The 23316-nt window shown below is 48.9% G+C and overlaps 1 protein-coding gene across 3 annotated transcripts in view; it reads left to right on the forward strand.

Moving 5' to 3' along the window:
* Positions 1-23316, forward strand: part of LOC144138479 (pituitary homeobox 3-like) — a 234308-nt gene that overhangs the window by 92775 nt on the left and 118217 nt on the right. For all 3 annotated transcript variants that reach the window (XM_077670793.1, XM_077670775.1, XM_077670784.1), the window contains one exon: positions 17595-17866. In XM_077670793.1, coding sequence (XP_077526919.1) covers positions 17595-17866 — 272 coding nt within the window. The remainder of the gene's footprint in view (positions 1-17594; positions 17867-23316) is intronic.

Below are 23316 nucleotides of genomic sequence, written 5' to 3' on the forward strand. Positions count from 1 at the left end.
GCTTGTAGTCGAAAAACAAAGGGAACGTGAACCGCAGCTTGTGTGTGTGATTACTCAAACGTTTATTCCTTGATGTCGCTCCACATTTGAACAGAACGATAATCAAGCGTCCCCCCACCTCCCAATGTCTTGCGAAATAGCAGCGTATTTCGCATCTAGTTTGTCTGGTGAGGCCTACCTGGTTTAAGTTTAGGCGAACTTCTTTAGCATTTCCGAAGCTACGCTGGGTTTTTTCATTCTCGTACGAGCTATTCCCTTTCTCCCGGAGTTGCGGACCATTTATTTTGCCTTAGTTTCATTAACCCAACTTGGTTCTTGCTATAAGGCGTGAATGGGCACATATTTAACGACGCACAGCCTTTGAATGTACTTAACATTTTCGCGTGGCTTATATTCCCATGAAAACGCGTTACTGTCATGTATTGGGTAATCACATCCCCCAAACGTATTTTTCTTTCGAAACCAAGCCGCATTTGTTGTCCGCTCTGCAAAATGCAAAACTAAACCAACCTCACTGCGCTGATATAAAGTCTAAACGATGCGACAATAGGATTCACTTGTGCCTGACGTGTTTGGTGGCAGTGGCGATATGCTGCTGCCGTCGCTAATGCCCGCAAGAACGTCCAAGAAGCGCGCAGAACCGCCTTCACGGGTAGCTCTTGTTGGCGTTCGAGCACTGACTCAACTGTTTTTTGAAGTGCCCTAATCGTAATATTGGCTTACAGACGTCACCATAACAAGTTGTTTAGGGCGTGGAAATACGGAGAGAAGCGAAAGAGATCCCAAACATTGCATGAGCCCCTATCAGCCACGCAACGCTCATCCCGTAAATGCCGCGGAGAAGCGTCGGCAGGTGGCGCCGCGATCACGAAACTCGAGGCGTATAAGCATACTGTGCCTACGTTGGTGCAGCATATCGTCACTCCTAATACAGCCGCTATACAGCAACAGCCTAATACAACCACAATACAATAATATAACACAGCCTATACAGCCTAATACAGCAACTATGTGCTTGTTTTAAACCTCATTCTATTTGATTTGTGGACTTGTTGTAACCTGTTGCTGGCAGCCTGCCTGTCTGCAGAGCCACAGGGAAAAAGTGGTCGATGCATCTAACAAACATTTGGTCTAGCTAGAAGACACCTAAAATACAGCACCTATGAGCGTAGTGTACATGGTGCTGGAAGTGAGGTCCTGTGATTCTTTTTCGCCTGACCTCCTCTCTAGCGGCGTTTTACCTTCATGTCCTGGAAATTGTGTGTCACCTGTACTGGATTCTAAAATCAAAGGCTCTTTAACGTGCAACATCAGTAAGGGCCACTAAATTCTGTTACGCTTGTTTTTTATGTCTACCATGCGCCCAAGAAACGATGCAATCTTAGTAAGGCATATAATAAGGCTAGACAGCTCAATCCGAAGAGAATAAAATACATGTAAATACGCAAATAAGGCAGGCCGTCCTGGTGTGCAGCTGCTGAGGTGGTTGAATGTTCCCAATATGCGTAAAGCCAACTGTGCACAGCCCGACTTAGCGCCCAAGACAGCATTTCTTGTGCGGTATAACCTTTAAGCATCACGGGCATGACTAGGTTGTGGCTGCTAGGGTGCGAAATCTATTTTGATGGAATAATTAAAACTGCTAAAATTTTCCAGTCATATCGGTAAGGTCATTTATTTAGGTAATATATTTCTCAGTTTTGGTAAATTCACTGCTCGAGTTATTGCTTCATTGCTGCAGAATGCTATAGCACCAAGCACGACAAAAATAAATAAGATGACCGGCTGGCTAAAGAGCAGTGGTGATACGTCTTTTTGTAAGCACTATGTCCACTGAAAAATTTTGCTTATGGTTATTCCAAGTTTATATATCTCGTGCATAAATGATCTGGCCAGATACTTACCAAAATAGAGCCGTAAATCACTACTTCTCCGACACTGACCCGTGTTGTGCTAGTTTTTTTTCCTTTGCAGCTTGCACAATTCTGAGGTTTGTCAACACCAACAGGGCAGAAAGCGCCTTTTCAAAGATTTCTCGAGGTGGGGATGACATCAGGTCTTTGCACAAAACCAAGTGCAGACCTCTAATTTAGGTACAGATGTAAACATGCTTACGCTGTCCTCTTAAAATGATCTTATGGTGCCATAAAAGAATATGGCTTAAGGCGAGAAATTGACCTATGTCAAAGGACAATAATAAATAAGACCCAGAATGCTTGCCTTCTGTAAGTGCTTATGTAAACCTTCAATAATTATATATTGAAACTTTATTTCTATCGTAATATTTAGCCCGACAAATAGCCAATAGGCTTTGAAAAAGTACAAATTTAAGAAGGTCTGCCAAAAGAACATTCATATAAAAGAAGTAAAATACCTACCGCTAGCTTGATTCACTGTTCCGCATCCTTTGACCCAACTCCATCATCTTTGAGTGCACGCTAGTGCGAAACTTTCGCCGTCTGCTTACTTGCATCCCGTGGCGGTTTGACGTTGAACAGCTACCTGGAAAAGAGGGTAGGCGCGATTGATTTTCTTCATGATGCTAATATTGATGCTGTACTGTATTCTATAGAGAGTATGCACTGGCCACTCAGCCGCACGCTGGCGCTACCTGCGCGGGGGAGCCAATTCTATTTGCGCGGTTGGAGAGGCGCGCAACCAGTAGCGTGGATAACGTGACTCGTTGCGCGCTAGCTTGGAGTCATCCCTGAGCGTCCGTTTCGTTATCTCTTGTGTTGCTTCAAACGACCGTAGCTGGAGTTACGAAAAGTTTTCTACCGAAGCTTCCGACGATGTTGTAAGTGGTTGTGGCATGTGCGACGAGCCGCTGATGTTACCATGCCACCAAGGCCTGCTGCGCGCTTCTTATGGAGTGTGAGAGACGTTGAGGAGCTCTGGAAACAGTGTTCTGATGCATTGAATGTGTGACCATCCTCAACCCGGCTCCCAACGAAGTTGAGCGATTATGCAAACGGTCTGGGTTGAAGGGCTTGCGAGGTATGCATGTATTAAAATTAAGTGCGGCGGCGATGATTCGCTCACTTGGAACGACGAAGATTCCGGCGATGGTTTCCAAGTGTTCTTTTTTTTTTCTGATGTACACGAAACAGAAATTAGAAACAGAACAAGCTCGCGGAACAGGCGTCGTCATCAGGGAACAGTCGAAGGCGAATAAATAGTTGGAAGCCCATATTTACCAGTGGCCTTGTACAGCATGTTCACTTTAAAACACTCGAAATATCCCAGTTTGATTATGCGCGCACCAGTGGGTTTATATAACCCGTAAAGTATGCTGGGTGAACTAATAGTGAACGTTTCAGCACTACTTCAGGTTTCAAGCATGTGGCGCGGCGTGAGATGAAAGCGTCAACATTGCATCGTCCTCACCTGCAATGAAAGGTGCGCCGCAGATTTGGTACTGATTCGCCCCATCAATACATTCTTTGTGAATTCGTTGCATGCGGCCATACCATCTTCGAGCAGTTCCCCCGCCTTTGCTTTGAAACAGTAAAAAACCCGGCTTGTCCGGTTTCATCATGCGGCCTGTTTTTGGCCCGCGGTTGTAGGAAGCACGAACCGCGCAGTCTGACATCTTGAAGCGAAAACAAAGCCGGCTACTCCTTACGACAAGCATTTGCAAGCCCACGAATCCCACAGAAAAAGAAACACCGCCCACACAAATGTTTTGCCAACACCACGCCGCAAATCGTGTTTTGCGTGGGGGAATGTGCTGTCCGCGCGGCAGTGTTTACCCGTACAAATTGAGTCAGCGGCACAGCGAAGTTAGCGCCGCCGTGCGGTCAAGGGGACAGTGCATACATTGCATATGCTATTAGGTCCTCTTTTCTTTATCTAAAATCTGAGTTTTTATGCTTTAAGCCAAGCCTGTGATATTTGCCACACAGTGGTCTCCAAATTATTTTGGGTCCCAATTTAGGCGGAATATGAGCACATAAACAACTTATTCAAATACACCCACTGCAGCTGAGAACCCCGTAATGTTTTGCTCAAGAGAAAGAAGGTTTCTTCCTTAACAACCCAGGTTATTTTAGGTGTTTTTTATCCAGTTCCCAGTTTTCATAGAAGCCCTATCGGAACTGCAGAAAGTTCTTCTCTAATGCTGGACTTGAAGGACCTGGCGGCCACAATACCTAACAAAGAAAATTTATTAAAAATAAGAAAAATATCATATCTGTCTGCATGTCCAAGCTTTACCAAGAAAATTAAGGGCATGAGTACAAATCAACTCAGCACCTAAGTATGCGAGAAACAAGAAAACAATGCTAGCCCTGTTGAAGATGTACCTCACCTCTGGAGAAGTTTGAGTGCGGTTGCTGCTGGCTCAGCATACTCCAAGTTGAGTCCACAGTATACGAGTAGCAGCAGGCAAGTTGCCAGCTGCTCCTCACATCGCAGCATTTAATTAAACGTGGCGTCCCTGTCCCTCACTCGTGGGGGGCTAAGCCCCACGCTTTTCAACCTCCCTATAATCGAACATGTACGCGCTGGTCCGAACTTTTATGCGTCTGCATTTATGCCAATGACATTTGCCTGCGGGCTTCGGGTGTCAGTCTACCTCAGCTACGAATACGACTTCAAAAAGCGGCCAGTGCGATCAGGTCATGCCTACGATAGCAGGACTGAGCATTTACGGCGACAAAAGCGGGGTGGTTGCATTTACCCGCAAGCCCATGTCCCGATATCACATAACGATCAATGGGAAGCAGTCGATACATTACTGCACTCATCCCGAATTCGTTGGTGTTGTAATCGACCAGGACATGTCATGGAGTGCACATGTGATTTCTTTAAAGAAGAAACTCACCGTCATTGCGTACTTTTCCAGATTTCTCGCTGGAAAGACGTGGGGAACATTGGGTCGAGGAATGTTGCACCTGTACCACGCACTTTTCTTGGGCGTTTTGCGTTGCAGCTTGCCGGCGATCTCCAGTACATGCTCCACTAACCTTCGGTCAATCCAGAGCAATCCAGCGCAGGCTCTCTGCACGTGTCTTGGTTTGTAGTGATGTGCGTCAACAGTGGGAACAATTTTCATTGCCCAAGACCATCCCATAGCAATTTATGCGGCCACTGAGACGCTACACCTGCACATCAGGCTCCTCACGAGGCTACCATGTCACCAACTTGCGCAGCTCCTTCAAAGTCGACCACGTTGTTCATGTGCAGCCCATGTCAAAGCGCACAGGGCTGAAGTACCGTTGAGGTACACGCCTGCGGTCATACCGTGCTGCCCACTGTGGGGCCTGGCAACCACCGAGATTCGTATTGATGTTCAAGGCAATGGAAAGAATGCCGAATCGCCACCACTGGCCCTCAAAAAGCTTTCCATGCAGTTACTGCACGGGCAACACAATGACCGGAAACATATATACACAGATTGTTCTGTAACGTCCTCAAGCTCGGCAGGTGTGGGGGTCATCACAATTAACCACAATTCGATTCCGAGTTGTCCATTCCGCGAGCTGGACGACTACTGAACAGCTCGACGACTACTGAACTTGCAGCCATTCACAGGTCTCTTCAGTACATTTTTGAAGCCGGTCCCTAAAAGTGAGCTATTTTTTCTGACTCCAAAGGTGCCCCGCCCCGCAAGGTATGCTGGCAGCCCTGCGCCACCGCCCTTTGCACCAAATGGCGACAGAAATTCGAGCATTATTTCACTAGGCCGCCATAAAGGGCCATGATATTTATTTCAATGGCTGCCAGGTCACTGTGTAATTACCGGCAACGTTTTGGCTGACGCAGCTGCTTGGTCAGGCCATGAAAATGAAAGCACCATCTTGCTTCCGCTTTCAGGGACCGATGACGCTAGGATGCTTCGTTATTTCGCGTGTATAGGACTATGAGTAGTCAGTGCAATACACCGGACTTTGTGCATCTCCGCTTCCACAACTAGGACCCTCTACTCTAGCGCCGTCTTCCGTGTGGGCTGTCTCGATCTTCTGTAGTATAGTTTACTTTGTACATTCTGGTTTGGAGTGGCCCTCACGACAGCCTACTCCTTCCTCATCGGGATGGCCAGTAGCGCCTACTGCGACGCCTGCGAGTTTGACGAGACAGCCGAGCGCGTGCTTGTCGTTTCCCCGCAGTATTCATCGGAAAGACCGGTGCTCACCACCGAGCTCAGCCCATTGGACTAGCAACCGTTTACAGTAGAAGACATCTTAGTATGCCAACCCCTACAACTGACTTCGCAGAAGGCGACTAAAGTCCTTCTAGGTTTCCTGCACGACACAAGCTTGCACAAAGCAATCCTTTTGATCATGTTTTATTTAAAACGGCCATATCTTGCATTGTATAACTTACCCCAGTACTCTCTGTAACGCCCTCCGGGGCATTCAGAGTATGAAAATAAATAAATAAATAAATAAATAAATAAATAAATAAATAAATAAATAAATAAATAAATAAATAAATAAATAAATAAATAAATAAATAAATAAATAAATAAATAAATAAATAAATAAATAAATAAATAAATAAATAAATAAATAAATAAATGAAACTTTATTGACACAAGGATGGCGACTCGGCCTATGTGGGGGCGGGTGGGGAGCGTGGTGTCAAATCGGGAAAACTTTACATTCTCAGATGAACGCCAGTAGCGAGAGCGAAGTCCCACAAGGAGGCAAACACCTGCTTTGCTGTGGTTGCGGGTGGGTAGAGCCAGTCCGTCAAACACGTAACGCTGCTGTGTTTGCAAGAGGTGCGCTCCGCGTGCAATCCTGGACACGTCCAAAGGAGATGCTCAATGGTCGGTGTGGCTCCTAAAGAGCACGTCACGCACGTGGGTGGTGTCATGGCCGGTGGAAGTGAATTGCTTGTGGTAGTGCCTGGGAGAACGGGTGGCCTTCCTTTCTTTGGTATGTAAGAACGCCACTTGAAAAGGACGTCCTCTGTAAGCGCCGCCCTAGCCCTAGCACGAGCCTTGTGGATCAGAACCTGAAGGCCACGTGGCAGTCCTGTAGGTAACGGGTAGTCATCGGCAGGGATGTGGCTGCGGAGTCGAGCTCTAGCACATCGCTGGTAGGTGGCACGGGCTTCAAAGGGGTCCAAGTTGGGGTCGTCATGAGGAAATACTGGGTGCGAGAGGGTGGAAAGAACATCGCTCGCCAGGGCACGCACGGCCTCCTTGGAGGAGTAAACGCAGTGCCCTGGCACCCAGTCCACCCGAATTTGTAGTCCTGTTGTACAATCCAGCCTCCGGGCAAGCATCTTGATGGACGCACAGATAGAATTCTGATAAGGCACCCGGCGCAATGCGCGGAATGCCTCCTGGCTGACTGTGAAGATAGTTGCATGAGGCTGGTTGGTAGGCCAGTGAGAAGTTTGAAGTTGTCGGACAGCCAGTAATATTGCTTCGAGTTGGAGGTGGGTAGACGATGGCGCTGTTGGATATTCTTGTTGACAGGCGGCTTGAAATGTCGAGTGAATGGCCGCTAATCCGGCAGTATTCGTGGATGGGTCCCAAGTGGCGTCGGTATAAACAGCGCTATGTGGAAACCGCCCGGTCATTTCAGCTGTGCGTCTGTGTTTGTTGGAGTGGCGAAGCGTATGACCGGTGACTGGGAGTGGCTTCGGGTTAACGACGATGAAGTCGTCCCATGGTGGAAGCGGCAAAGGGATGGGATGTTGTGGTGCCGCGCATTGTGGCAGTAGCGCAAGTAGCGCACGGCCGGCGAGAGTGGATGATCGTCGGAAGTCGTGGCCTTCCTGACGGGTTCGGATGATTTCAGTGAGAGGAGGGAGGTGAGCGTGCTTGTAGAGCTCCTCGAGTTTGGCATGTTTGGGAAGGCCAGTGATGACTCGAAGGCTCTCACGATGTAGCACCTCCAGCTGCTGCAACTGAGCCTTAGTGAAGTCGAAGCATACTGCCCCATATGTCTCTTTGCTCGTGAGGACAGCCTGGGTCAATAGTTTGAGTGTCTCCGTTGTAGCCCCTCCTAACCGGTCGCTTATGCGTTTGATTATGTGAAGCTATTGATGCCATGTTTTCTTGATTTGTTCAAGCCACACACTGCAGCCGCCATCCCCAGGGACAGGGATGCCAAGAACTTTAACCCACTTTTCGGGGGACGACTTAAGGAGCGATCGTACAAACTGAAAAGTGTAGGCGTTCTTCTGTTGCTGTGTGCCACCAAACACCACATATGTGCTTTTGTCAGGCGAAGGCTGCATCCCAGTGTGTTGGACGGCGTCGGCGAGAGTATCGAGTGCAGTTTGAATATGTACCTGCACTTGCTGTTGGCTCAGGTCTCTCTTACGGGGGTCAATCCAAATTGTAATAGCGTCGGCATATGTAGTACTTTGAATGTGGGGTATTTGTCGGAGTTGCCTGGCAATTTTTGACATGACAAGATTGAATAGAGTTGGAGATGAAATAGCGCCCTGTGGTACACCTCGGTGGTTGTGGAAGATGTGAGGGTGCTCTTTACCCGTATGGATTTCAATCGTTCGGTTACAGAGAAAGTTCTTGACAAAATTGGTGAGTCTGTGACCGATGTTAAGTTCTCCCATAATCGAAATGATGTAGGCGTGGGAAACTGTGTCGAATGCTTTCTTGAGGTCAATAGTAACAAGGACTCCTGCATGTGTCTTAACATTCTTTCTCCATTTTTTCTCTATCATTGGTCGTAATAAGAGCAGGCTGTCATGAGTGGTCAGACCGGGCCGGAACCCGGTTTGTGCAGGTTCGTAAATGGCGTCGTTTGCTGTTTCGAGCAGGTAGGTGAGATGAGTAAGGATCACGCGCTCCATCAGTTTGCAAAGAGGGGATGTAAGTGAAATGGGACGAAGGTTGGAAATGGAAGTAGGGTTTTTTTAGGTTTTGGTATTGGGTGCACAACGGAGTGCTTCCATTCAACAGGGAGTATCCCAGATTCCCATATTGAGTTAATTTCCGCCAACAACTGTTCTTTAGATTTCTCATCAAGGTTACGGAGCATTTGCCAAGTAATTTTGTCCTTTCCGGGAGTGTTCTTGACATTAACAGCCTCAAGGGCTATGTGCAGTTCTTGAATGGTGAAGAATGTGTCCTCAGGCTTCAGGTGATCACCGTAGGATGGGGCGTAGATAGTCGGGTCGTATACGTTATCTTGGGGGAAGAATGTCTGGGCTGCAACTCGTTCCAGTTCGTCTTCGTCTATAGACTGTGCAAGTAGGATGTTTTGCGTGGTGTTAAAGGATTTTGTCGTAGCAAAGAGAGCTTTGTAAGTGCGCCACAGCTTATAGGAACCAGTTCGTTCATTTATGCTTGCGCAGTGGTCAAGCCAGCGGGTTCTTCTGAGGTGCTTGGCGTACCCTCTAGCTTGTGCTGTTTTGTTTCGAACTTTGAGTAAGTCGTTGAATTGTTTTCCATTGCTGAGATATTGAAGGTGGAGGGTCTCGCGGGTCGACCAAAGGTGGATCAAGTGTTTGTCTGGTGTCGCAGTGTCGTCCCGGACGTCGAAATTTCTGGTGGCATGCTTGACAGCCTGAGCTATTTTAGTGACTAACGGTAGAGTGTGCTCGTATTCCGCAATGAGGGAGCGAAAGCGTTCCCAGTCTACCACTGTGCGACGCAATTTGCAACGAGAAGTTGAGTCTGCCAATGTTATCCATATGGGGTAGTGATCGGAACCCACAGGGTCTGTACCACAGCGCCATTCGCAGACTAAACTGTTTGAGGCCCACGTGAGGTCGGGGGTAGTGTCCGTCTGATTTGCGTGAAGACCGTGACAGGTGGGGTAGTCGAGGTCGTTCTGAAGTTCCAGCTCTGCTCTGGTAGCGTTATCGACAAGTCCGTGGCCGCGAAGGTCCGTTGTATTGTGGTGCCAAGATAGGTGTTTAGCGTTGAAATCTCCAACGAAGAGGAGTTTGTCATGCGGGTATTGCTGGCGTAAATTGGGTAGCCAAGCATAATCAATGCCAGGAGTAGCTCGACAATTTGTTGAAGGGCGGACGTAATGAGATGCTAAGAGATATCTCTTGTTAAGAGTGCAGCGGACAGCAATTGTTTCCTGTATTTCCGTACTGACTGAGCACAACGAATAAATAAATAAATAAAATAAATAAATAAATAAATAAATAAATAAATAAATAAATAAATAAATAAATAAATAAATAAATAGTGCCCAAAAAGGGAGTACAGTGCGCGCATTCGCGCTCCTTTCTCCTCTTTTTCGCCTGCTTCTCCCCTGAGCCATCCTTCATCACTGCGGAGTAGCAAACCGGGCATTGTTCGCCTGGATAACCTCTCGGCGTTTCCATTCGCTTTTCTCTTCCTTTCTTCGTTTTTTTGTGATATCGCATTATTGCTGGGGCGTGTTTTCAAGGGGCGCTTTGTTGGCCTGTTTCGTTTAAAATCCTTGCGCCCGTGGGCTTTCTCTAAAAACCACTCATAGTGTATGCCTGGGACCACATTAATATTACTCGATCTTCGGGGCTCCTTATCAAACCAAAGGCTTGTCATACACTTTTGCGTACTAAATAAGATCTTCACGCTTGTCCACGCTACGCTGGCAGTCCCTTATCAGATCCCCCAGTTCTGCCACCTGAGTTCGCAAGGGGCTGCCAGCCAACTATCGACACCCTGTGTGAGTTCATTTTCGCCTGTGCCTATCCGTGTAGAGTCGACGAAGTCAAAAATGGCGTGCCTGCCCGGATTTATTTTATATTGCAGCACGTATGGTGCCTCTGTGGCGGGTGAGCCAATCATTTATGCTGATGGGTCGCGTCGCATTACATCCAACTTTGTTTTCTTTTTGCCCGCTGTTTCTCTGAGATAATTTAGTGACCTAACTTAAATCAGTGCCCTTTGGTACAGTACCAGCGCACGGACGAATATGTCACCAGGCATTTCTTCCATCCCGGACCAAAAATTTTGCTCGATGAGAGGCATTCAAATAGTCTTCAGTCACGTTCGCTTGCCGCTTGTCCCTTAATTTTGTCCTGATGTAAGAGCTGTCTTGCACTCCCCACATTGATGGCTCATTCATAATACAAAAGGGAACGAGAAGAGGGCGAGAGCGCGGTCTGAGATGCGGTCAACAAACGCACGTCACATACAAAGGGGCGGCCATGAATCGAGGGAAGAAAACGCCAACGCAACAAAGGCGAAGAGACGGTGAAGTTTGGGAAAGCGGAAGACGCTCGGAAGGAGAGAACAAGGAGAACACGTGGGCAGCTGGAACCAGGGAAAGACGGAGGCCCGGCCATCAATACTGCGGCTAGCGCGCGCACGCCGCACGATGCCAGCACGACCCGTAGCAGCCAAAAGAAACTACTAAAAGGGTCCGCTGCCGCGGCGTCGTAGCAGCGAGGAGGCCCTCTGGCTAGCGCGCGCGTCTCGCCGCTCCTTAAGCCCGGACCATAAAGTTCCATTAGGAACTGATGGGGACAACTGGACCTATGGGAAAGAGAGCTAACAGATTGACGATTGCCCGCGCTGCTTCTCCGCCAGAGGCCGGACAGCCGCCCGGCAGCAATAACCATCGCTGTCCGTTTATGGGAGGGGAGCGGCGGCCGCTTCGTTCGCTCGCTTGCCTGCCTGCCTGCTGGACGCCGGTCCACAAGGAGGCCGAGCACGAGGGAGGCGCTTAAGCTCAACGCACAACAATGGCCGCTGGCTTTCGTGGCATTGGCTCGAGCCGAAGGACGACAACGATCAGTATATTTAGTCGACCGAGAGACAAAAGCGATCGCGGGGCCCCCTTGCGGCGAAAGAGCGATGCAGTCTTGAGGGGGCCACCCGTACCGTGACCGACATGATTCTTCCGCAGATCTTCCCCGGTTGAACAGCCGCGTACCAGACGTTTTCGTTCCTCCTTCGGTATCTTCGTTTCCTGGTGGTAGATATTCCTTTCACCACAAAAGTGGAGCTCGTATAGGCGTATGGCCTCTAGAACCTTTCCTAGTGGTGCGTTGGAATGCTCTGTTAGTCGGGAAGGGGGTACCAATTACTATTTTGAATTTACTTGACACGGGCTAGCACCAAAGACGAGCAACACCCTCGTCACGCTCGCCGTAGAGTATGCAGCCATCGCGGCCGAGACAATACGTGCGGCCCTCAATGACGCACCCTGGACTGCGCCTGTGTGCCCCGAGAGCGAGATAGTAGTGAAGCCTTTGCGATCCACCAAAGGAGCAGTAGGTCCCTAGGTCGCTGAATGAACCAAAATGCCGGTTGGCTACGCAGACAGTGGATCATTACCGCGCGTAGACTGCTTCACTCCTGATACCTAGCATGCTGGCGAGCTTAACACCCTACAGTATAGGTGGTATTCATTCAAAAGTTAAGCTGTCAATTTCTTCGCTTGGCAACACTGGAAACGGCCATGGGCATGACCGATGCGACACGCTCATGGCGCGGCGTGTGCCGTAATACTCGCCGAAGAAGCAAAAAAAAAAAACACCGGCGTGCGTCGTCTGCTCCGTTTCAACCCGATTCTCAATGGTGGTGTCAACAGAGGTGTTATTAATCGCACTCACATTGGACTAGAGACATTACTTTGCGTTCGGTGGGGTAGAGATAGGAACGTCCAACACACATCATGTGCTTACACGTACAAATACCGCCATCCCGCGGAGCCCGACGTAACCAGTGACGGAGCACTCACGTGGTTGCCTGCATGCGTGCTTCGCCGGGTAATACACGCTATACATGTAGTACGCCTTGACCAAACGCGCTTCCACTTCGACTGATAAACCTCACCTGCCTGACCAAGGGGGAAAGCCTTCCGCAGGCCCTCCCTAGCAGTCCCTATTATGGACTGCATTCTCCGACCTGAACGTCAAACTCCGGGGTCAGGAGGACCACCTCGGACACTAAGTCCGGCCGAAATCGCACGAGCCCTTGTGGTATTTCAGGGACTGTTTGCGATTCGGGCGTTATTCATCTCACATTGCAAGAAGCTGGTGCCGTCGATGCCCTCCTTTTGGAGGTGAGGGGGGGGGGGGGGTCGTATGTGGTTGGTCTCCTTCTTCAACCTTAACCCTCCCTTTTCCCCACTTTGGCCAATGATTCATACCTTGTAATAATAATGATTTACCTTACCGTAGAGACTATGGTGGGGGAGTGCCCTGCTCTTGGGGCTGTCCGAGCGCACCATCGCAGTTAGGGGCACCTTGCGAGTATTTTATTGTTCTAACACGACAAGATAACACCAGCCGTGTCCTGAATACCGTCTGGAGTTTCGCACCAGAAGCCGGCCCACCTTGTAAACAGGACACAGTTTAACCGTCTCCTTTCCCTCCGTAACTACAGTGCAGGTCACTGTTCCATCCAATTGAAAAATAAAGCTTTTTTTTATCCATTCCTTCGCCCATTGTTTTGGATTCATTTGCGGTCATCGTTGGAATCGGCAATTACGGCATGATTTTTCTGCTTGCAGTGTGGCTGGGTTATATGCTGATGCGTGTGGAAGCTGCAATACAGCTTTACGGTTTCCAGAGCGGAGCTGTTTAGGCTTTTAGTCTGTATTTTTTTTTTGTTTACGCGTTTAGTTCCGCCGTGGAATGTTACCAGAAAACTATCATCATCGGCGAAGTGAAGAGGGCGAAAATGCTAGGCCAAGAAGTGCGAGGGAAAGTGGCGAGGAGGCAAGGAGCCCACGAGCAGCTGTTGGGAGTGCAAGCCTCAAGAAAAAATGGGGTTGGGGAGGTCCCCTGATTCGAATTCTGGAGTTTTACGCCGTGAAACCGGCAACCTAACCACTGGGCCACCACAAAGGCCCGAGGGGTACGGGGTTACCAGCGGCTGGGAACAATAACATTTGCAGCGAATCAGAAAGAAAGAAAAAAAGGTTGTGGTGGCACACAGTGCGCTACACCTACAAGGTAAAAATGTCAGATAGGTATTTCCAACCTTGTTCGAAGTCGAATAATTCGAACCAACGGATAATTCTAACTGGTCCATTGGTCCCGGCAAAGTGACGTGTATTTGAATCGGGGGAAACTCTTGCTAATTCGAACCTGAAACACGTGCCGTGGTTAATTCGAACAATAATGCTCGTCCGCACAGACTACTTTTCGTGAACCTTGAAGCCGAAGGCCAAAATGCAATGCTTCACTAGCCTCCGCAGCTTGGGGGCATCACTGCCCCCAAAATAGCCCCATTTACCGTCCTTTTGAAGTCGCAAACTCCAGTGAAATGATTTACCGCTCTTACTTAACTGGTTGTGGCAAAAATACAGCTGACGGGTGTTTTTGCCGACTAAGGGAGGAGTGCAGGGTCGGTAATCCTAAATCCTTAACAAACCTTGCCACAATACATTAGGATTTTCGCGTTTCTTTTTTCTGATTGCGTCTTACATATGGTGCAGCTTGGAAGCGTCCGCCAACAGACTTGTTTTCTGAGGCAGAACGTTTTTGCAAAATCAAAACCACGGCGACAGACGCATAGAGGATCTGCAGAAAGCACAGACACACGCATGGTGATTTTGGGTCCTAGATGCGGTTCGAAGCGAACAGATATTTTAATATACCTCATTAATGTTGTAAAATATCTGAAGCAGGTTAGGAGCGCGTTTCTTTTAAGGATATGTTGGGATCTTGCCATGCGCAATAAATACATCTAGCAGGTGGAGAGGTGCCCGCGTGGAAAAGAAAACGCATGCTGTTTGTGGCTGTCATTTTAATTTGAACTGTGGTCACAATTTCACTCACTCAGCAGCAAACTCGTCAGCTCAGATGAATGATACAGCCACCGAGCAATCACTCACTGATTAAGGAGGAGGCTTGTAGCGCTGACTGGACCTCACCTCGCATGGTGATGTTGAGCTCTATATTTGGTATCAAGTCGACGCCACTCCTAAAACACCCGTGGATCATACCTCGCCTAAATACGGCTGAGTGACCAAAATAGCGATAGATATGTCAAAGTAGCCTAGCAATAAGACACAGACCATGCTTTGACTCGGAAAGGGGACCTTCGGTGCGACATTATGCAATGGGAGCGCTACGTTTTGCATTCCGTTATGTAACAGGACACAATAAATTTCTATAGAACGGAGGGGGAACACGTAGAGCCTTGTTATGCAAAATAAAAGAAAAAAATTAGCCCAGCTTCATATATACGGACTGGCTGACAGAAGAAAAATGATGGCCGATAGTGCAGGATGACACCCTCGCTAATTCGCAGTGCACTCGCGCTGAAACCTTAAGTGTGGTTTTTCATATACTAACTACACACAAACGACAACGTTACAATGGTATGAAAACCAAAGCACCACAGCAGCACGCGTTCCGTGTGGGGTAGTTCCCGTGGGCTTTGTTCACGAAAACTTTACTTTCTCATTTCTTTGCGAAACTCCCGGCTAGTGCTGCATTTAAAGCAGTTCTACTCTACATGAATCCCCAGCTTCTGTTCATCGAAAAGTTGGCAGGCTACGGTGTATGTATAAAGTTTTATCTACAAGAACGATTCGTGAACATCGGGATGAAGGAATACTCTTCCCCGCTCGGTTGTGAAACCTTGTCATTTCGTACCACTCCGCGCTGAAGTGAAATAACAAAAATGTATGATTCATATCTGAGACCTCATTGCGGAGACAGGGCGCAGGACCACGTCGAGCAGGTTCTATCGCTCCTTAGTTTTCGGTTCTCCTAGTTGACCAGTGTGGCACGTCTTTAGCACAGGATTTGAGCGCAGGAGCAAATTACATCATCGTGCACTGCGGCTGCCATCGCGAAATTTGTACAAAACTCGGTCTTGTTCTTTAAAACTCCGTTGGTTATCGATAAGACCGATGCTCCCCAATAACTTGGAGATAAGCAGACCTCAACAAAATAGCACCAGTCTAATAACCGAAGGCAAGGTATGACCGCTGTAGATACCGTAAATCAGAGGTGTAAACGAGGTCTGCGAAATTAAAATGACTTTGGAAGTCACCAAACAAACCTTAACCGTTTTCCACGAACATGTGCTACGAAGAAAACCAGTGCCCAATATTTCCGTGTATGGGGAAGGCTTATGGTCTGCACAACACAAATAAATGAAAGTCCTGTCTCAGCATCACTCGCCGCTCTCTGAAAGCTATCAGAACATGTACGGACTCATTGCTGCCCACTGCAGAGAGAAATTATTTGTGTCGCATGGAGATCGTTTCCCTCTCTCAGTAGTTGCAAGCGTTTTACAAAATCGATAATCACGGATGAAAACATTTCCTGCATGGTACATACTAGGGTGCAGCACAATGTAGTACCGTTCTACGATCGCTTTTCCCGAACTTCTTGGTATTAAAACCTGCTTTTCTGCAGTCCGGCGCTAGGCCGCGCTTGCGTTACTATATTTATGACGAGAACGATTGAGCGGATGTCTAAGTAAGATAAGTTAAGGCATGGTTGGAGATCAACCATGGGAAACAACATATAAGATGGCTTTTACATTGCTGATCACCGAGAGCGCATAACGAAGGACGGATGGCCTCGTGAATTGCGCAATCATGGAACTTCCGCAAGAATCCCTGGACACCTCCAGCTGCACTAAATGAATTTTCATAACTAAGACCATGCTAGTGTGAATTATGACATGAAACTCACGCAGTGGCGCCTACGTTGATCCGTCTTGACAGACTTCTGCGTTGTTTGCAATGTTTTGGTGCTTGCCGTGCAGCATAACTGTTAGACGCCGATATATTCGTATATTTTTTAAAACGCTCCTTTCAGCTCGCTATTTCTGCGTCAAAGCATTGGAAGGGGGAACTATGGGTATTCTGTTTGTTAGGACCTTAGATGGTAACATATTCCAGAGGCGGCTTTTAAGTAGAAGCTGTCGTAAAAACGCTGTGTCTGTGATCATCCTTACCGTCGTTGTCTTTATCGACGCGCGATTTGCCAAGAAATATCTGTCTAAACTTTGCAGAAATCGGCGGGGGGGGGGGGAGAGAGAGAGAGAGAGAGAGAGAGAGAGAGAGAGAGAGAGAGAGAGAGAGAGAGAGAGAGAGAGAGAGAGAGAGAGAGAGAGAGAGAGAGAGAGAGAGAGAGAGAGAGAGCAATCTTTAATGAGGCAGGCGATGTTGGGCGAGCAAATGTTAGTCACCGGTGTTATGGTTGGAAGTCCTGGGAACAGCGTATAACTTTCAAGAGTGACAAAAGCTTCGTAAAAACACATCAAATAAGCAGTCTTCGCCGTCCTGCTGAGACACAGTATAACGAATCGCCATGTTGCCGCCCAGGCATTCAGGGTGGAGGAAAAGGACAGCCAGAGCCTTCGCAGTGATGATTGGAGGCAGCGTTGGCTCAGCTTTCCTTGATCTGCGTGGAAAGTATAGTTATTGTTTTTGCTTAGGAACAGCTGCAATAAAGCGCGGCGTCCGCATTCGTTGTCTTTATTCAGATCTATTTTACATAAAATTCATTCTAATTCAATAATACCATTCAATTTCACTTTATGTTCGATATTCGCTTGCAACACGGACCCCATACCTCTCCCTACAAAAAGAACAATTCCTGCGGATACCCATAGGAGCACATAGCTGAGCGCTTCAGGGGCTCCGCCCCAAGACAGGCTGCTTTAACCCATGTATTTCGCAGACAAAAAAAAAAAAAAAAAAAAAGAGAGAGAGAAGTCATTTTGGCGCCTGTCTCCCGCGCAGACTCGATATCGACGTCCACCGTGCTCCCGGACAAGGCGGCCGGCAGCAACGGCGTCGACGGCGGCGGCCACAACGGCGGCGGCGGGGGCGCCGTCTCCTCGGAGGCCGACGAGGACCCCAAGAAGAAGAAGCGGCAGCGGCGCCAGCGCACGCACTTCACGTCGCAGCAGCTGCAGGAGCTGGAAGCGACCTTCGCGAGGAACCGCTACCCGGACATGTCCACGCGGGAGGAGATCGCCATGTGGACGAACCTCACCGAGGCCAGGGTCCGGGTGCGTACAACACACGTGGCCTCCACGGCATCTCTGCATGTCTCTCGCGTCGCCATGCCAATATATCTGGCACCGGCCGGGCCTGTACCGTCATAGGCAGGGGACCGGACTTCTGGTCAAAGGGTGGAATAAAAGTCGTGCACCTGCGCCCAGGCCGAGTTTCGTTCTAACAATAGCAAACTTTTATCAAAGCGAAATCACTGTATGTGAATTCTCGCGTTTTTGGACGTGTTTTACTATTATCCCCACTGCAGTTCATGGAAACCAAATAATGTCAGGCTTTAGAGAAGTAGCGCTTAATAACAAAGTGCGTTTCCTTTCCTTGAGTACTGCGCTGTAACGAGGGTCTACTCTATGTACTGTGAACCGTGTAAACGATAAGTGAAAATGAGTCTGGGAAAACGCGAAGCCCTATTTATATAACATGTTAACGAGGCTCTGTCACAGTCATGGAAGTGTTGCAGGAAACCAAACGTTCTTTTTTTTTTTTTTTGGGGGGGGGGGGGGGCGTCAGAAGGAGGGGAAGGGGGATGATTCACTGATTGATATGTGAAGCCTCATATCGTCTTACTCGGCGCGTTTCAAAGGAACTAAGCCAATATTAATGGCGTTTTTTTCCGCAACGGTTTTTTGGTCTCTATTTTATCGAAGCTGGTCTCCGCTCATAGGTACCGCACTGGCGCAGAAACACTTCTTTCGCCTCCATGCCCTCGACCAAGAGGCATATGTAGGCAAACCAACTTTCCGACTACTAGCACTGGCTCCAATGTTTATCACATCAATGTTGTGTAGCGTGCAGAAAACCTCGGGCACATTTGAGGCAAAGATTGACTATAAATCAATGTTCTCAGTGCTCTGTTTCATAAGCGTACAAGTGTTATTGCTTTTAACAAATTAGCAAGACAAATTAAAGCCACCTCTTTTGCATTAACACAACTCCGTTAGAAAGAGGCGAAACATCTTTCCAGAGAAAACGCTGTTCAATGCTGTCACGCTACGTCCCCACTGCCTGTGCCGCTGATGTACCGTACAACTGCGTAACACCGTTAGGTGGTTTTGGGCTTGTCGGCTAAATCAGCCGCCCAGTTGACTGCTAAATTCGCAAAAAGGGAGGTTTCATGGGCCTCCCGCCCACCTGTGGCGTCGCACGCAGCTGACGTGCCGGCCACGCGGCCAACGGCATCGCCTCCGCTGTCTGCGCAGTTTGCCCTTACTGTCAGGCGGCTTTTGCCGCATATATCCTGTCGAGTCCGGCCGATTTACTGATTCGTACTGGCCTATACGCGCTCATTCACCTGTTAGAAGGACGCCTGGACGTAAGTTTAGCTCGTTGAAATGAACTCGCTCTAGTCATATTGTCACTTAGCCAAGGACGCGCCGGTTTTTTCAGAGAACAAAAGTTTATTGGAGAGAACTTGTGCTGCTCTAACAACTCAAATAATACACAAGCGCGGACGCAGCAGTCAACAACGCGACGTGCACAGACGGGCATACGCGAATCGAATGCCGCGGCGTCTGCCCTGCGAGCGTTTATCTTTCGGCGTGATTGTTCTCTAACCGTCGAATTACACCGAGAACACTGGAGATCAAAGAAAGTTATTCTAGTCTAGTGACGACAGGGCGAAATACTCTTCCGATCAAATAGGATAGCCCGTGCGATATACAAAAGAAAGAGAATGGAACACGCGCTTCGCTTGGAAAACAGATAATACAGCTGGGCGCGGTCAGACGCTGGCAACAAAACACATAGCTAAACAAAAGAGAAGGTTTAGTTCGTAACAATATCATGCTCAATCGATTTGTTTCCGTGGGGTGAACATTCGTTCACGGCGCATGTTTCGTGCTTCGCACCCCGTCAGCAACCGTCGTACCTTTTTGCATATTTGTAGCAACGAGCCACATGCAGAATGAAATGTGTCCTTGGTTTCTGCGCAATTAAACATCATAATATTGTGAACTTCCCCCCTCTGACCCTCGCGCATTAGGCAATTTGACAGGGCTTGCTATATTATTTACGTACAATTGGCGGTGTGATGTTTCGGCCACTACGCGGTTAGATTGAAACCCATTTGACGGATGTAGCTTCAATAGAGTGACCACCAAGAGCCTCCAGGGGGTTATGCACCATAAAAGGGAAATTCAGACCAGCAGGCGGCATCCCGTTCGCTTTGTGTCACACGCAGTGCCTCTCTGCGTGCGACGTGAGCCGATGCGGGCGTACGTATTTCGACGTCCGAGGCGCACCGCGCCGACACGCGCGCGCGCTGCGTGAGTCCCGAAGGGCGCACGCGACATTTAGCGAGCCCGACGGCCCCGCCCCGGATTCACACCGCACCGCAGCACGGCGCAGGCGAACAAACGGCAGAGCTGACAGGCGCCACGGCCCGCAGGCGACCGAGGAGGTTGCCGCTGTCATCGACGCCGCCGCGACGCCCCGCGGGGCTACGTGGCATCGCTGGTGACGCCGCGGTCTCAGCTGACTGATGGCGGCACGCGTCCCCCGCTCTTTCCCCGATTTTGCGCGCCGCTGCCGAAGCTGAGGGCACGGGATGGTTGACCAAGCCTTCGCCACATTGCACCTAAAGATAGCCTCTCTTTCAGGGAATAAAACACGTCCAAGTCAAAATCGCTGCTCTTGACGAACGCATACTAACTAGTACAGGAGTGAGAGCCACAGGAAATTTCTGCAGGAGCATAACTCAACTGCTCCCTGATGTTCGGCCTTAGCCGCTACGCGTTAACCGCTGCCCCACAGCCGAGGAGGGAGGGTATATGGAGGAAGGGGTAAAGTTGTGGAGCAAGGACTGGCTGACATACGGGCATTTTTTCGCTGTATCCGAGCGTGCACTACATTCTGCGATGAAGCAACAGGGGAAAATAAGAGTAGAAAGAACAGATGACGGGACAGACGTCCAGTCTGGGTGATTGAGGATGAGGATGAACGACGAACAATACTGGCTTGCGGCAGGAACCCCGAACTGTCGCTACAAATGACAGCAGTGCACGCATGGGCAAGCGAAAGCCAGGGCGGCTAGGCTTGTCAATCCCCGGACCTTTGTTTGTTCCACGCCTTAGCTTTTAGTGATGTGACCTCGGCGCAATGGGTTTTTTGCAGGACAATAAGAATAAATCTCAAGGTGATTAGATTCAACTGGATTCTTCTCGTTTCATCGTGTTGCACCATGTCAGTAACCATCCTATAAATTGCTCATGGATTCCTCGTTGCGACAGTAAACAAAGCTGATTGGTATACCCTCCCTCGGTTCGCAAGGAGAAATATCCGGGCAGTCTGCTGCAATTTTCTTCCCTGGTCTCAGTTTTAGATAATGTCTTCGGTCATCCCACAATGGGATATTGTCGTGGACCTTGAGCATCAGAAGCAATCCTGGGCTCATGTTACACTATCTTAGGCCTCTTCCAGCCCCTCCCTCCATAATGGTCACAATCAGAGTCTTTGTAAAATACCTGGAACGGTGGTAACTCGGCGCTTGCCGCTTCTTCTTCATTACTCGCGGCTGTCAGTCTTGTGCTGTTTTTTTTTCTGCCATTTAATGAAGCCTCTGTAATGGAAATGCTGTGAATTGATGCGATGATACGTGCCTGCTGGCCATCGGTCGCGATGCGCGTCAATGGTTGAAAATCAACCATAACCTCCAAAGACAGCTTCATCCCTCCTCCCCAGAAAACTACACAAAAAAAAGGTCTTCATCTTCGCCAGCGCGCATTTGTAAAGTGTGCAACACCACATAGACAGGCAATATGCGGAGAAGCCAGCTTCTGGTGAACGGTACGATGCTTAACAGTTTCCGTCGTTGATATTTTGCAAACGCTTCACGACAAACAGGGTGCGACGAGATGGCGCTCACTGGGATCAAGTCTGGCCGAAACCAGATCCATGCGCAAACGCTGGTCGCCCTCTGTGTGCTATGAAGCGCAAGTGCACTTGCTCTCGCGCACGCACAGTCAGTATGCGGAAGGAACATGTGCCAGCCAACCGAAGGGCAACCATTAGGCCTTCGTTGACATTGTCTTTCTAATTAAATAGGTTCCCGAAGCACATAACACAAATGTGCGCCTTTATTCTCGCACCGAGATTACATTTGATGGCCAGGTCTGATTGTGAGGTGTTTCAACTATAGTGTCCTAGTGCTACCATTAGGGAACCACACTCAGGGTCCATCTCCAGTTGAAACCATCGAGGGCGTGGTCAAGGGACAATGGTGTTCTCACTTAAAATTTTTTGGCTGACGTCTAGGCATTGTAGGGGGTATAATTCATCAGCGTAGTTTCACTGCCCCACGCCTTCCCTTAAACGCAAACTGCGAATTTTAACAGCAGAGCTGTTAGGTGGAGCCTATTTGTCCGTATGCTGTAAGTCGTGCGTCACGCAGGGCAGTAACGGGTTCCCAGACCCGCCGGTGCCCTCCATCGGTGGGTGGGTAACCACCGTCGAGGCGGTTCCCAGACCCACCGATAGAGGGTGCAGTGGTCTCGCACGGACAGGTTCCTCTTCCTCCCGCGAGGGCGGGTAGAGGGGAGGGAGCCCCCTCTACCCGTCCTTTGCGCTAACCGTAGAATTCCTTTGCGCTAACCGTAGAATTTGTGCGGGGACGGTGCTGCCGTTCTCGGGGAGCGCCCGTTTACGTTTGAGCCGACACAAAAGAACCACAGCTCCGGTGTTTAATAAGATTTCGCACGGGGTGGAACTGGGTTTAATTTTCTTTTTCGTTCGGCTTTTATCACAGAATGCAGGGTTTGGATGCTCGCGAAGTCAAATCGACGCTACAACTTACTCTTTTAGGCGGGTACCTAGGCAAGAACTGCTGTTGAACATAGAAAATAATAAAACCAACTAAAACGCGAGGAAGACCTGCGTGGAAGCAATTTCGTCTTGCCGGATAATGAAAACGAATGCGCAGTGCTTAGGCGTACAGAAGATGTGAAAATGGTTTGCTCGACAACAACAGCGCCACCAATTGGCACGTCGCCTCCTGGAAGGGGGGGGGGGGGGCGTTCAATCAGAAAAAAAAAGACAATCAGCCCAGCAACACGTTTTATTATACCAGTTGTACTTAGGTGGTACCTGTAGGCGGCTATGTATCTTCACTCAATGTGGCTGATGAACTTTTATGGGTAAACCACTCAAATGTGGGACTCCCGAATAGCAGCGTGTGTACGAGGAGCGAAGCGGGGAACAGAAATGTCGATTTTAACATTGGCGAGCTCAGGACATAAGCAGGACGCAGCGGTTCCTGGCCAAAGCAAGCCACTCACGGTGGGAGGCACAAATAGAAGAGTGAATACGATGGGAGACGAAGGGAGCAGTAACGCCAGTAAGCACAATGACGTCGTGCTCAGGCTAGGCAGGGCGAAGAGGTTCGTGCCCCAGACGCTCAGCGCGAGCGCTAATGGCTGCAAGGCAATCTAAAATATCACGAAGCAGAAAATAC

Source organism: Haemaphysalis longicornis, unplaced genomic scaffold (assembly GCF_048455015.1).
Source record: "Haemaphysalis longicornis isolate Haplotype H1 unplaced genomic scaffold, Haemaphysalis longicornis Haplotype H1 scaffold_1, whole genome shotgun sequence".
Taxonomy (NCBI): Eukaryota; Metazoa; Arthropoda; class Arachnida; order Ixodida; family Ixodidae; genus Haemaphysalis; species Haemaphysalis longicornis.